The following is a 12,401-nucleotide window of genomic DNA, read 5'->3' on the forward strand; positions in this document are numbered from 1 at the left end:
ATAGACATTTGAGAAGGAAGAGAGGAAAACAATTCAAATGAAAATCACAATATACAGTATGTGAGTGAAGTGAGGGCTCAGAATGATTAATTATTTTGTAAAAAGAAAATACCACAAAAATCATTGAATCATTATCTCAGATATTGTTCCTTATCGTCCCTAAAATCATTTATTGGGCATGTAGTATGTTTGTAACTCATATCTTTGTGATGAATGTAAGTATGCCATTTCTTGTTCCCAGTTGGGTTGTATAACGTTGCCAAATGGAGATGGATGATGAGCTGGAGAACTTCATCAGGGAGCGGAAGGCGAGAGTGGCAGAGGATAAAGCCAGTTTGGAACAAGACCCTCCTTACATGGAAATAAGGGTGTGTTGGAATGATGACTGTTAACTTAGTGGTTTTTTTTGGGGGGTGGTGGTCAAGATTGTTTATGGAATCTGAAAAAGTATATTTCTCATATACAAATTTATTATGTTCTTAATCCTTGTGGTTAATGCTTTTTTCTTGTGAAATAATGAATGTTTAAAGCCTAGTCTGCACTGGGAGGTCAAGATAAGGCGTCACTTCATTTTTGGGTGATATGAGCTGAAAAGTTTGAGTTTAATATTTGGCCATTTGAAGAATTTGTTTGGAAATGTAAACTTAGGAGGGATAGATTCATTCCAGATGTTCCTGCAGATCTCCCTCTATGGTGTGTGTGTGTGTGTGTTTCTGTGATGACGTTGTTCCTCTGTGTTTGTCTAACAGGCCAAACCTCACAGAGTCTATGAGACCACCATTAAGGAGAACATCCCTCCTTCTCAGTCTACGGCACAGGGGAAAGGTACAGTACATGAAAGTGTTTCACCCCCCTCCTAGCAAGCAACCTTATGGACAAGAAATCATGCGTTTTATGACGATTCTATCCATTAAAATTATTTTGTAACCAAAGGTCTTATGTCCCACTTTAATTGAAGCCCATGATGTGCTTTACTTTCATGCCAGCAATCATTTTGTCAGGGCAGGTGCTGTCTTTTTTTAAATGGCAGATGTCTTGTTTTGGCCTGAAACTCTTCACCTCGTGTCTCTTATTAAATATTGATGCTTGTGTGTTTGTCAGAGGAGAGTTACGGTGTGGGTCTGCCTCTCGGTGTGGACTATGAGAGGAAGAAGCAGAGGCTGCAGCACGAGCTCCGTATGGACTACAGGCGCTACATGGCTCAGGTGACTGACACACACTCACCCTTGTTCCCTGTGTGATTTGCTGTAGCAGGCGTGCTCAGAGGTAATTTGAGTTTTAGCCCCAGGTCTGGTTACAGTGCAGGCCGCAGTGCTAAAACACTCTTTGGATACATAATCCTAATAAACACATTAATTCTAAACATTAGGATGATGGTACTTATTCTTTTAGAGGGACGTCAAGCTAAACGATACTGTAATTCAAGCTTCACATGTTCTCTACTAGTGGTTGTAATGTTCTTGATGAGGTGATAAACCACTACTAAACGAGTCCAGAGGAACCACTGAACCATGTTGAATGAGAGCAGTGTGTGTGGTGTTTGCAGTTTAATGTTGAAATACAGGCAATGGTTCCTTGGAGCTTTGTATTCCAGCTTTAGCCATGGAGAAGTAGTAGTAGTAGTGGTAGTGGTAGTCATGAAATTAATGTTGCTTTTTTGTTGAGGCTTGGAAAGGTAATATGCACAATGTATCAATCAAGAAAGCAACATTTTGGATTACAGAAAAAACGCCTTGACACTGTTGAGCCTGGACCAGCAGTTCCCCTCGCTGACAGGAGGTCTGTCAAGGTAAATGTTGCATTATAATAACATTATATAACAGTGGACGTCAATTGATTTGAAAGTTGTGTTTTTGGCAGGACAGGGTGACTAACTTTTTACTAAATCTGACACCATGGCTGGTAAATCACAAACTTCACCTGGCACTTTGACTATTTTACTAGTCAGCTTGATTAATAGAGTATAACTGGACCTCCTCATGATAACTGGTTACCTGCCAAAATGGATGACGGAGCAGACTGACTTGAAATAAATAAATAATTCAGCTGCTCTTGGATATACAAAGCTTTGATGTTACAAACCAATGAGATTTTGACTGCAATAGCCTTCATCAGGGCTACATCAGGAAATCATAAGATTTGTCTCGGTTCTCTTCCAAGCGAACTGCAGTGCGGTTCGTTAGACGTGAGAACTGACCCCAAAACATGGTTTTATGGGTGTTCATTGTTAAAGCGTTGTTCCATACAGTTTTATGAGTATAAGGAGACAGACGTTGACATCTGATAGCCAGCAGTTCCTCATGATTGGAAAGCCTAGCAAAACAAAATGAACCGAAGGCAAACTGCACTCTGATGCTCACATTCAGCTATTTCCTCATGTGTTCTTAACTGGTATGAAAACCAAAGAAGGTAAATTACGGCAAAGGACACAGACAACTATGATTTGGACCAAAGAAAACAAAACAAACCGTAGGTGTTCTACCCTGGTTTTTGAGCAGACTGCCTCTTAAAACCGTGTCTCCTCTCCCAGGAGCACCTCGGTCCTCATCCTCCTCCCCTGCAACTCCTCCCCGAAGGCCAGCGCAGCCCTCGTATCCCCAAACAGGGACCCCACTCCAGAAGGGATGCAGCCACCCTGACGGAGGGCAGGAGGGGGGCGCACAGGGTGCTGCGCCTGGCCGGGGGCAAGACCTCCTACCCTGAGGAGGAGGAGGAGGAGGTGTCGTCGCTGTCGCCCAGACACCGAGGCAGGCCGGGGAGGCCGGCGGACCAGGAGTCAGAGGAGGAGGCCTACACCGAAGAGGAGCTGGAGCTGATGGAGGGCAGGAGGCGCAGACACCCAGAGTTTGAGAAGAGACTATCCAAGACGACTGATGTCAGGTAGCTGGGAGAAGTTGTTTGCTCTCAGGGATTAGGTTGTGTGTCCAACAGGAACCTCTTCTTCACAGTGCTGGTTTCTTTTTGTCCATATGTTCAATGGAAAAAGGCACTATTGCTTATTGCTTTGTAGCTAAAACAAAGGAGCTTGGTGGACACAGGGCTGTTGGGAATCTTGACCGATAAATCCGTACATTCTCTCTGCTCCCCCAACTGTAAAGGATTGCTTGTGTACGATAAATGCCTGATGGAAAGTAAACATGTACATACAATCCCACTTGTCTCCAGGGATTTGAGAAGACTTGCAGACAGACGAGTTGAGCCCTCTGACGACTTTGTAGATCCAAATCGTTATGGACCAAATCATGAAAGGTACTACGAGCATCTGAAAGCTCCCACCTTACCAGTCATTCCTTTCCCCTTTTCTCTAATAACCACACACACATCACATGTACACACATAGATACACACACACACTTTCACACAAGGTCTGGCGCCATAAAATTTGTGGTCTTCTCTCTTGTTTTTATCTGTAGTTTTGTCCTTTGTTGCTCTGTAAAGCAGTTTGTGACCAACCTGCATGTCAAAAGCATTCTATAAATAAATGTACTTGAGTTGATGATGTTTATCCTTACTGATCTTCTCTGTCGATCTCCTTTTGTTTGGTTTTTCCCAGGGAGAGGAAGGAGAATCCAGCAGGGGGCGCCAGAGGAGGCAGGAGATCCAGGGCACCGACGAATAAGGATGAAGCTGAGTTTGCCACTGGCCTTATGATTGGTTAGATGCACTTTCTGTCTTTATTTACAACTGAAGAGTTTGTTTCCAAAAGTGAAAGGTCTACCATTTCATTGGCATCTACAATATGAATGAGCACAAAATCAAAAATAATAGCAGTTTGGAAATTAACTCTTCAATGAAAGAAAATTGTGATATCTGTGAAAGTGGTGACTGCTTTTTGTTGAAATTGTGCAAAACGATGATGGTCTCTTTCTAAACGGTGTCTCTTCTCTCCAGGAGATGCTGATGCAGAGGAGGCCTCACAGAGAAGGAAGGAACGCTACAGGCAGGAGCTGCAAGAGCAGATAGCCGAACAGCACAGGAACAAGAAGAGGTGGGCCTTCAGTAATCCTTGTCTTTCCGTCTTCAACAACACTGATGTCATGTACATTTTAGGCAGTTAGCTCATGCTTTTCCATCTCCGCAAGAGCCATGTGTCCTGTCCAAGTGTCACTGAGCAAGACACTGAACCCCTACCTGCTCACTCATTGTACATCGCCGTGGATGACAGTGTCAGTTAAATACCTCAAATATAAGTGTGAAATATGTTCTGATGTGTGAAACCCTGCAAAACAACAGTGTGTTTGTGTCCTTGGTGCAGGGAGAAGGATTTGGAGCTGAGAGTTGCTGCCACAGGAGCGACTGACCCTGAGAAACAGGTCAGCCGGCAACTTACAACCAACCTCCATTTAGTTTGCTTCAGGCCAGGGACTTGCCTTATTTGAGTAAAAGCCACAGTGGGGTTAGTACAAATTCCTACATCGGCAGCTACTTTCAGTATTTTACCAGCCATCTAGATTTATAGAATAGGACCCCCAAATGATGGTTGGGTACCTGCCGAAGTGGCTAGTGGAGCAGACAGTCTAGTCAGTCAGTCTAGTTTGATTGTGGGGTCTTGACTAAGATACACATTTTTATAAAGCATTCATTTGACAGTTGATATTTCTGCTTCTCAAAGATAAAGCCTTCATTTCTTTATTTCTCCAGGGAAGGTTTGCTGAGCACTTTTGAAATGAAATGAGAGAGAGAGAGAGGTAGAAGGGATTTTTAGTGTATGCTGATGACACCTCATCCCTCGGGGATTAATAAAGTATTACTGTCTGTCAACTGTCTTTCTATCCACAATACAGCCGGACCGAATCAGGCAGTTTGGACTGAGCAGGAGGAAAGCTCCTCAGATTGTGGAGCCTCCAGCAGCAGAGGGCGAGTCGTCCGGCAGTCGACACAGTGACGAGAAGCTCGGCGTGGGGGACGGAGAGAGACCTCCCCCTGAGCAGCCCCATGTGGCCTTCCAGTCCCCTCTACTGGAGTACAGCTCTGCCCTGGGCCTGGGGGGAGGGGGTGGTCTCTCGCCCTACAGCCAGCCTGCCGCCCCGGCCTTCCCCAGAGCCATGGACACTCCCAGGTACGCCACCGGTTCAACTTTTAACTCTCGCATGGATCTGCACAAATAGCCTGGAAAAGTATGGAAAAATATAGTTGATTCCTGATACATAGTTGATGATAGTTGGTTGACCCACTGTCATTTGACATTGTAATATTAATTGTTGCGAAAAATGAACCTCAGCTATAGAGTGATACGGCCTAGTTGACTGTCACTATGTGTTCATATTGAACACATACCAAAAATACAGTCCAGAAAGTAAGACCTAGAGAAAGTCTTGGATCTGAAAATGCAAACTGTGCAGTTTTCTAATGAACAGCTTGATGTTCTACTGAAACTTTGTGTCTCCAGAATCCCCTTGTTCCCTCCCCACCCCCTGTCAACGCTACCCGAGGCCTACAGGAACCCGTATGGCGAGGCCCAGCACTACTACGGCACCAGAAACCTGCTGGATCCAAGCATGCCCTACTGTAAGCACTGGTCTCATCTATCACATGGGGTTGATGGTGCAGAGGATAAGGTGGAAAATGCCAAGTTCTCATAAAGGGCTGATAGAATTGGAATTACTATATTCATCATAATTTGTCTGTGTTGTTTTTATTTTCTACTCAGATGGCCAGCTGCCTGTGCCTGGTGCTGGCCTTCCCGTGTCCTACTGGAATGTGCCACCGGGGGGAGCCCTCCCCAGCCAGCTGGGTAACCACAGCCCCCACAGTCAGCACAGTGGAAGCAGCCTCCCTGAACCTCCAATGCAGTAAATGTCTACTCTTCACTCTCAGTGCTCAGGCTTGGATAGCAGGGTGGAAATTACTACCAGCCACCATCCAAATGCTGCTAAGTTAGTCTGCTATACCAGCCAATTGGACAGGTGACTAATCATCAGTTGGAGATCCTGCTACCCTATTATATAGGTGTAAATATAGTATAAACATATAAGTGTTTTAGGTAAGTTGACTCATTTTAGTGAAACAGTAATGAATAGATCTTACTTTGTAGCTCCCCAAAATTTGGCAACCACTGTTAAACCAGCCATAGCGATTTTTAGAGTGGAATAGGACCAGTGTTAAGATCCTAATGAATTTGACAAAAATGCTCATGCGTGAACGCTCGTTTAAATTTAGTTAATGATGACTGTGACGAGTAGAAATTCTGTACTATGACAATATTAGAAACTTTATTTCATTCTGTTGGCAGCAAAAATGTGATGAAATGGAAAAGCACTGTGATGGACAATAATTATTGAATCACAGACATGCAATTGCTTTTGTAAATGCATGCTTAAAACTGGAGACATGGCTTATTATTATCCAATCACTGACATGTTAGAATTGTGACAACATTCCCAAAAATATCAGACAGCTCTCAGATGTCAATGTGTGCAGAGCAGAGGATAAATTAGGACATGTCTAAATGTCATCTACATTAATGCATTGGGGCCAATTTAATCTACAGTTGGTTAATGGCTGGTGGTCATTTCCCATCCCGGACAGAGGGCTCAAAGTGGTGACGCCCAGATTTGACGAGTGTTCATTCTGCAGCTCTCCGGGCAGGCCCGGCGGCGAGGCTGCTGCCGTGGACCCAGGAGCCGGGATGTTCCCTTCAGAGAAATCCAGACCCATCCGGGAGAGAATGCTGAGCTATAAAGAAGCTCTCAAGCAGCAGGTAGGTCAGACTAGCTATGAATCTTCATCTAGAAGCGCTGTCTTCTCCTAGATTCATTCACCACCACTACACTACCACCACTGATAGTATGATAAACTATCCAGCAAGTATATGGCTGATGTTTCCAATTAGTGCTGTTATGGATGGATGTGGAGCTAAAACTAATTTTACCCCTAAATACCACTGTTGCATAAAATCAGAGGGAACATCATAATAGTACCACAGAGGAAGAACCATTTAACTCAATTTTTACATTTTCAGAGTTTTTTTTCTGAATCTCATTTAACACTGGAGTGTTGTGTACATTGGAGTTGGTGTACATTCAGGTGATACATACCATTCACACATTTTATCCTTGAAATAACCTTAAGTTAACAAAAATTGTCAAGTGTGAGCAGCACTACTTATGGACAGGTATTGCTTAGGTGAAGATAGCACTGTAGCAACTGTTTTGAGATAAACCGGTAGCTGATAGTGTATTAAGTCTTTAGTGGAGACTCATTCACTGCATCCCAGTCTGTGATATGTTGGCAGGAAGACTCCAGGAGAGGGAGGAGCGAGCTTTACCAACAGGTAAAATAGATCCAGATAAGCCTGAATAGAATAGTGTGATAGAATAGTGTGAGCGAGTCCAGTTAGACCCCAGTAGATCCTCAGTAATATGTGGATAGAGCCGCAGTAGAGTGTGTTTGTGAGATACTCCATGTCTCCCGCTCTCCTCCTCAATCCCATCCCCTCTCCCATATCTTCCTCATCTACTCTACACTAAAATCCTCTCCTCCTCAGCGCTTATGTCTTTCCCTAGCATTTCTCTATCACAGGTGATCGTTCAAGCCTCACGGGAGTCTTTTGTCAGGTGGCTGTGACTCTTGACTGCTTTAGTTTTGGTTGCTTGTGATGTTTGTGATTTAGGAATTGAAGTCTACTGTTGAGGTCAATACAAGTCACTCTGGATGAGAGTGTCGGCTAAATGACGAACATGCAAATCAATATGTTTTTAGGGGTATTAGGGGTATAGTAGGGACCGTTCCCAATCCCAACCTCTGACAGCCATGTGGCGTCTACCTCCCTTTCTCATACCATTTGTCTAGTGAAGTGTCAATCAATCTCTTACATATTACCTGTAAAGGACAAAAGTTTTCTTTCTCGTGTTGATTTATGCAACAATATTCTGTATGCTCCTTTTGTATTTACCTGTTTTTTTGTTTTTTTTTTGTTCTTTTTAGCCCAGTTTTTTAACTCATGTCCGACTTTATATTATTATTTATAACTTAGTGGGTTGATATTTAATATTGTTTACAACTTTATTTAGCACTTTGTAACTCTTTTAAAACGATGGGTTAGAGTTAATTAGAATTACTAATTACAGAATTACATTCATATTCTGCCCTACAAATGCAAACAGCAGGAACTACTCTGTTTTTTTAAAGGTCAAGGGTCATTATTGGATTTAGATTTCATAATAACTAAAAATCAGAGCCATAAATGCTGCTAAATGATTTACAATCCACTTCTGTGTCAACAATATTTTTGGTGGGATGGGTCATTTTTCTCAAGTTTCGCTATTCAAGCAGTTACAGCTGTTTGGATTTGTAGGGTAGTGTTAGCATTTGCATTATATATTTGTGTATGAAACAAGCCGCCTGTGCTCTTGTGTATCAGCAGAGTATTGTGTAGTCCATTGTGTTGAAGCGGTGCTGTGCTCTACCTCTTGATGTAGATCCAGGAGCGACAGGAGCGTCGGCGTCTGGAGAGGGAGGAGAGGGAGCGCTTGGAGGCCCAGCTGGAGGCCGACATGAAGAACCACCAGCCCTGGGGCCGAGGCGGCGGAGGGGCCCCGCTCCGAGACAGCACCGGAAACCTCATCAGTAGGTCCCGGAGATTCCTAATTATTTGTATATATAAATGACAAGGCACAGAGAAGAGAGGGAAAATGATGTTGTTGTGCAGGTGAGATAAAGCCTAAGGGACACATTTCAACTTGAATGAAAATCAACATGAGAAAGACAAAGCTGAACTGGGGAAAAGAAACTGAATGGCAGCTTTTGTGTGTAAGAGTCTTTAAAGATGGAAGGGAAAAGAGAGGGAATCCCTTTCCTCTAGGTAGTCCTGCAGCAATGGGAGGCAGGTTTAGTTTCAGCAGTGGGACCCGGTATCATTTCAAGTCTCTGTCTCAGTTTTAGTGTTTCTTCTTTCTTTTATCTACAAGCAAATCACCACACATACTCTTGTGTCTGCGACTGATTTAAATTTTGACTTCCCTTTCCTGTGGCCAGCTGACCTCAACCAGATGCACAAGCTGAACGAGGAGGCCTACAGCAACCCAGAGCAGTGGCAGAGGAGAGCCACGGCCGCCTTGACGGCCCGCCGGGTGGAGCACCCCGACCCCAGCGACAGGGTCTCTGGTACTGTAGCCATGTTCCCTCTCCATGCACCTAGCAGCGGTCGGCCATAAGGACATTTTTAGCGTTGCAGCCTGCACTAGAACCAAAACTGGGGTAAACAAACGGGGACAGATGTGGGGCCAAAACTGAGATTACCCCCAAGCATCACTGCACCACTGTTAGTGAAAGTTGCAGAGGAAAATCCGTACAGTGCCTAGTCTTATGGATGGAACTGTGATTGGATGTCATATTTTATAGTGTTTAAGTTTGAAAAGGAGGACCTTTGGACTAAAAATAATGAGAAGGATATTTCATACTTGACATACAAAGTGACAAAGCACTGTAAAATAAAAGACAAACAAACACATCAGTTACAAGCAAATGATCAGCTCTATTAATGTGAAGACTGGCACTGCTAGCTCCATTAAGTCCCAGAGCTTGTTCAGGCCAACAAAACTCCATGTTTGACTCCCAACAGAGAAATTAACAATACTACAACAGCATAGCAGTAATTGGATAGTAGATCAGTGCTACATCTTCTCAGATAGTCATTATTTTCTTAGCTACTGCTCCATGACCTTTGTCACAGACATTGTCACAGGAAAGTTCACAAACGGTGTCCAACTCTCAGTGGAAGTTGTTCATGTTCCCTTCTCTGTGTAGGTTTCACCCATGTGCAAACCCCCCAGTTTGCCAGAGGCAATGTGTTTGCCAACCAGCCCAGCCCACAGCAGCTCCAGGAGCAGGACAAGTACAAAGCCTACCTCAAGCAGCAGGTACTGCTTCACACAGCTGGCGTCGGCCCCTCTGGCCCACTATGACAGGCCCTGAGCCCCAGTGTCCACAGTGTTTTATGAGTTCTTTTTGAGTTTAGGAAAAGAGCTTTCTTCGCGTCAAATCCTGCTCATCACAATAAGAACTCAATTATTTCTTTGTTGAGTATGGTTTGTTTATAAGAATTATTTTACAGTTAATTAGACAATGACCAGCAAACGTGGAAAACTGCTACCAGGCAAATGCTAGTAAGTTAGACTACTCTAGCAGCACCTTCACCAAGTAACTAACCTCATCATTTGGAGGTTCTGTTTTGTTCTAAAAATCTATTTGGCTGGTCGAATAGTGAAAGTGACTGGTGAATTTGGGTTTTACCAGCCAGTTAAAAGATGTGTTGGTGTTTGGTTAAGGGGGTTTTATGTTTGGTTAATAGGGTTTTGCATTAACATGGATTTGTTTGCAGATAGAAGAGAAATGTCGTAAGAAGGCTGAGGAGAGGGAGCGGATGAGAATGGAGGAGGAGAAGGAGGAGAAGAGGCTGGCGGAGCAGAGGGCTCGCATCCAGAGGGAGTACGAGGAGGAGCAGGAGAGGAAGAAACGCAAGGAGATGGAGGTGTGGAGCTAAACCGCTGAGCCGAGGAACAAGGGGTTAAAACACACGCTTTACTTTTGGACCGGCAGAACAGTTTTGACGTTTCAGCACGCATCTCTCTCAGAAGATCAGGTTGCTGCTGTGTTCCAGGTCACTCTATTGATAATGACCTGACCTGGGATCTGCTGTCATCTTCCCCAGCTCACAGTGTCAGTAACTACAGACAGAATTACTTCTTGAAACGTAGCACTCTGGGGTGGAATTAGATAATCTTACTTGGGCCTAGTTTGCCTCTAAGTATCCGTGAAATGACTAGTCTACAGGCAGATGTGGTAAACAATCAGGTACAAATCTGCAATGTCTGGAAAACAATGAGTAGTGTTTTTCAATTCAAATCTTTACTGTCCCACTGGGGGAAATTCAGTTCACAGCCAGGTAAAAATACAAACACATCAAACAAGTTGCTACAGTCACATTAAAGACACAACTGCAAAACAAGATCAGAGTTGGAATTGCATTATTTTATGTGGATAAATCAGAACAAAGAAGTCCTGTAGTGGATGGTCAGGACAGTCCAGAATGGTGTTTGCCTTCCTAAGGAACTGTTTATAATAAATGTGTAGAAGCTGGGCCAGACTCACCCATATAATATTACTTGCCACTCTGACGAGGCTCCCGAGCCTCTTCTTCTTCTTCTTCTTCTCTGGTTAAGGTTACCATATCATGCAACAATGCAAAAAGTCAAGACAGATTTCTCAATTTCTTTTCCATCTCCCTCCCTCTCTCCCTCTCCAACCTCTCCTCCATCTCTCCCTTCCCCGTCGCTTCTTTCTCTCTTCCCTCTCTCAGCAAAAGGCCAAGAACGAGGAGCTGATTCAGCTGGCTGAGCAGCGGAAGAAGGAGGCGGAGAGGAAGAAGAAGGAAGCGGAGGAGAAGGAGAACGCGGTGCTGAGGAGGCAGTACGAGAGGGAGAGGCAGGCTCGTCTGGAGGAGGTTAGCCCTCTGAAGTCTCCTCAGCCACTCAGCAAGCACCACCTCCCCACTGTAACGTAGCAACGTCATTACGAGTAACCCTAGCAAGGCCGCAACAAGTGTTTGATAGAATGTTTCAAATCTCAATAGAGGCTTCGGAGTCCCTTGTACCTTTAGCCCTAGCCTCTACTCCAACAATGCACTCGAGAAGAGTCTGCTTGAGAAAAGTCAGTTAACTTGAGTAAGTAGCTGGTTTTTGTTTTTTGTTAGCTGACTAACTAGCCAGCAAGCTTATTGTAAAGAAACTAATGTTAAAATGCAACAACTAGCTACTATGAGGTACTAGCCACATAAGCAAGGAAAATAACGGCAAGCTACCAGAAACTATGGTTAGCAAACTAACAAGCTGACATATCTAAACACAAAATTAATCAGATGTATCAGTGGGGAAACATCAGTTCCCAACCAAAAACAGCACAGAAATTGTATCTGTTTGATACTGTTGAGGCAGCTGTAAGTCCTAAGTTTATAAATGTAATAATCTGTTTTCAGCTGTTGTTGGCCAGGGCTGTGGTTCTCCAATATGGCCGCCAGAGGGTTAGCCATAGCTTCAAACCTGTGCCTAAGACTGTGTGGTACTGAATGGATGGCTGTGTGTCTTTAGGTCCACAGGGAGCCCTCCCCTCCAATCCCCACCCTGCAGAGGAAGCACGGCCTACCCCGCTACACCCCCAGACCCCCCACTGCCGACAGCCAACACTCTATCGCCCCCCTGTCTGTGAGTCATACACACACAGACGCACAGAGCTTGCTTGCTTGCTTTCTTTCTTTCTTTAAAAGAGGATGTTTGTTCAACAAAGCTTCCCTGGGTAAAAAAAGGTTGAAAATTTTTTTTTCTCACTTTGTACTCATTCCTTCTCTTTTCTTTCTCTTTTCTTTTCCTCTTTAAGGAGCGCTCTCTGTCTGGGCTCCAGTCTCC

The 12,401-nt window shown here is 44.1% G+C and overlaps 1 protein-coding gene across 1 annotated transcript; it reads left to right on the forward strand.

Annotated features, from left to right (window-relative positions):
* Positions 1–258: 258 nt before the first annotated feature.
* Positions 259–12,200, forward strand: LOC139651546 (centrosome and spindle pole-associated protein 1-like; the record flags this gene model as incomplete). The annotated part of the gene is made up of 19 exons (XM_071528500.1): positions 259–368; positions 750–825; positions 1,102–1,205; positions 1,724–1,789; positions 2,531–2,880; positions 3,166–3,249; positions 3,554–3,654; positions 3,892–3,988; positions 4,256–4,313; positions 4,785–5,059; positions 5,390–5,508; positions 5,651–5,792; positions 6,577–6,739; positions 8,421–8,568; positions 8,977–9,118; positions 9,722–9,860; positions 10,322–10,471; positions 11,300–11,443; positions 12,087–12,200. Coding segments are annotated over exons 1-19 (2,577 nt in total), but the record flags the coding sequence as incomplete, so codon positions are not given.
* Positions 12,201–12,401: the final 201 nt, after the last annotated feature.

The sequence above is a fragment of the Centroberyx affinis genome, unplaced genomic scaffold (assembly GCF_046629955.1).
Source record: "Centroberyx affinis isolate AG114_WGS23_722 - 3 ecotype Tasmania unplaced genomic scaffold, CSIRO-AGI_Caff_v1 ptg001682l_1, whole genome shotgun sequence".
NCBI classification, from domain to species: domain Eukaryota; kingdom Metazoa; phylum Chordata; class Actinopteri; order Beryciformes; family Berycidae; genus Centroberyx; species Centroberyx affinis.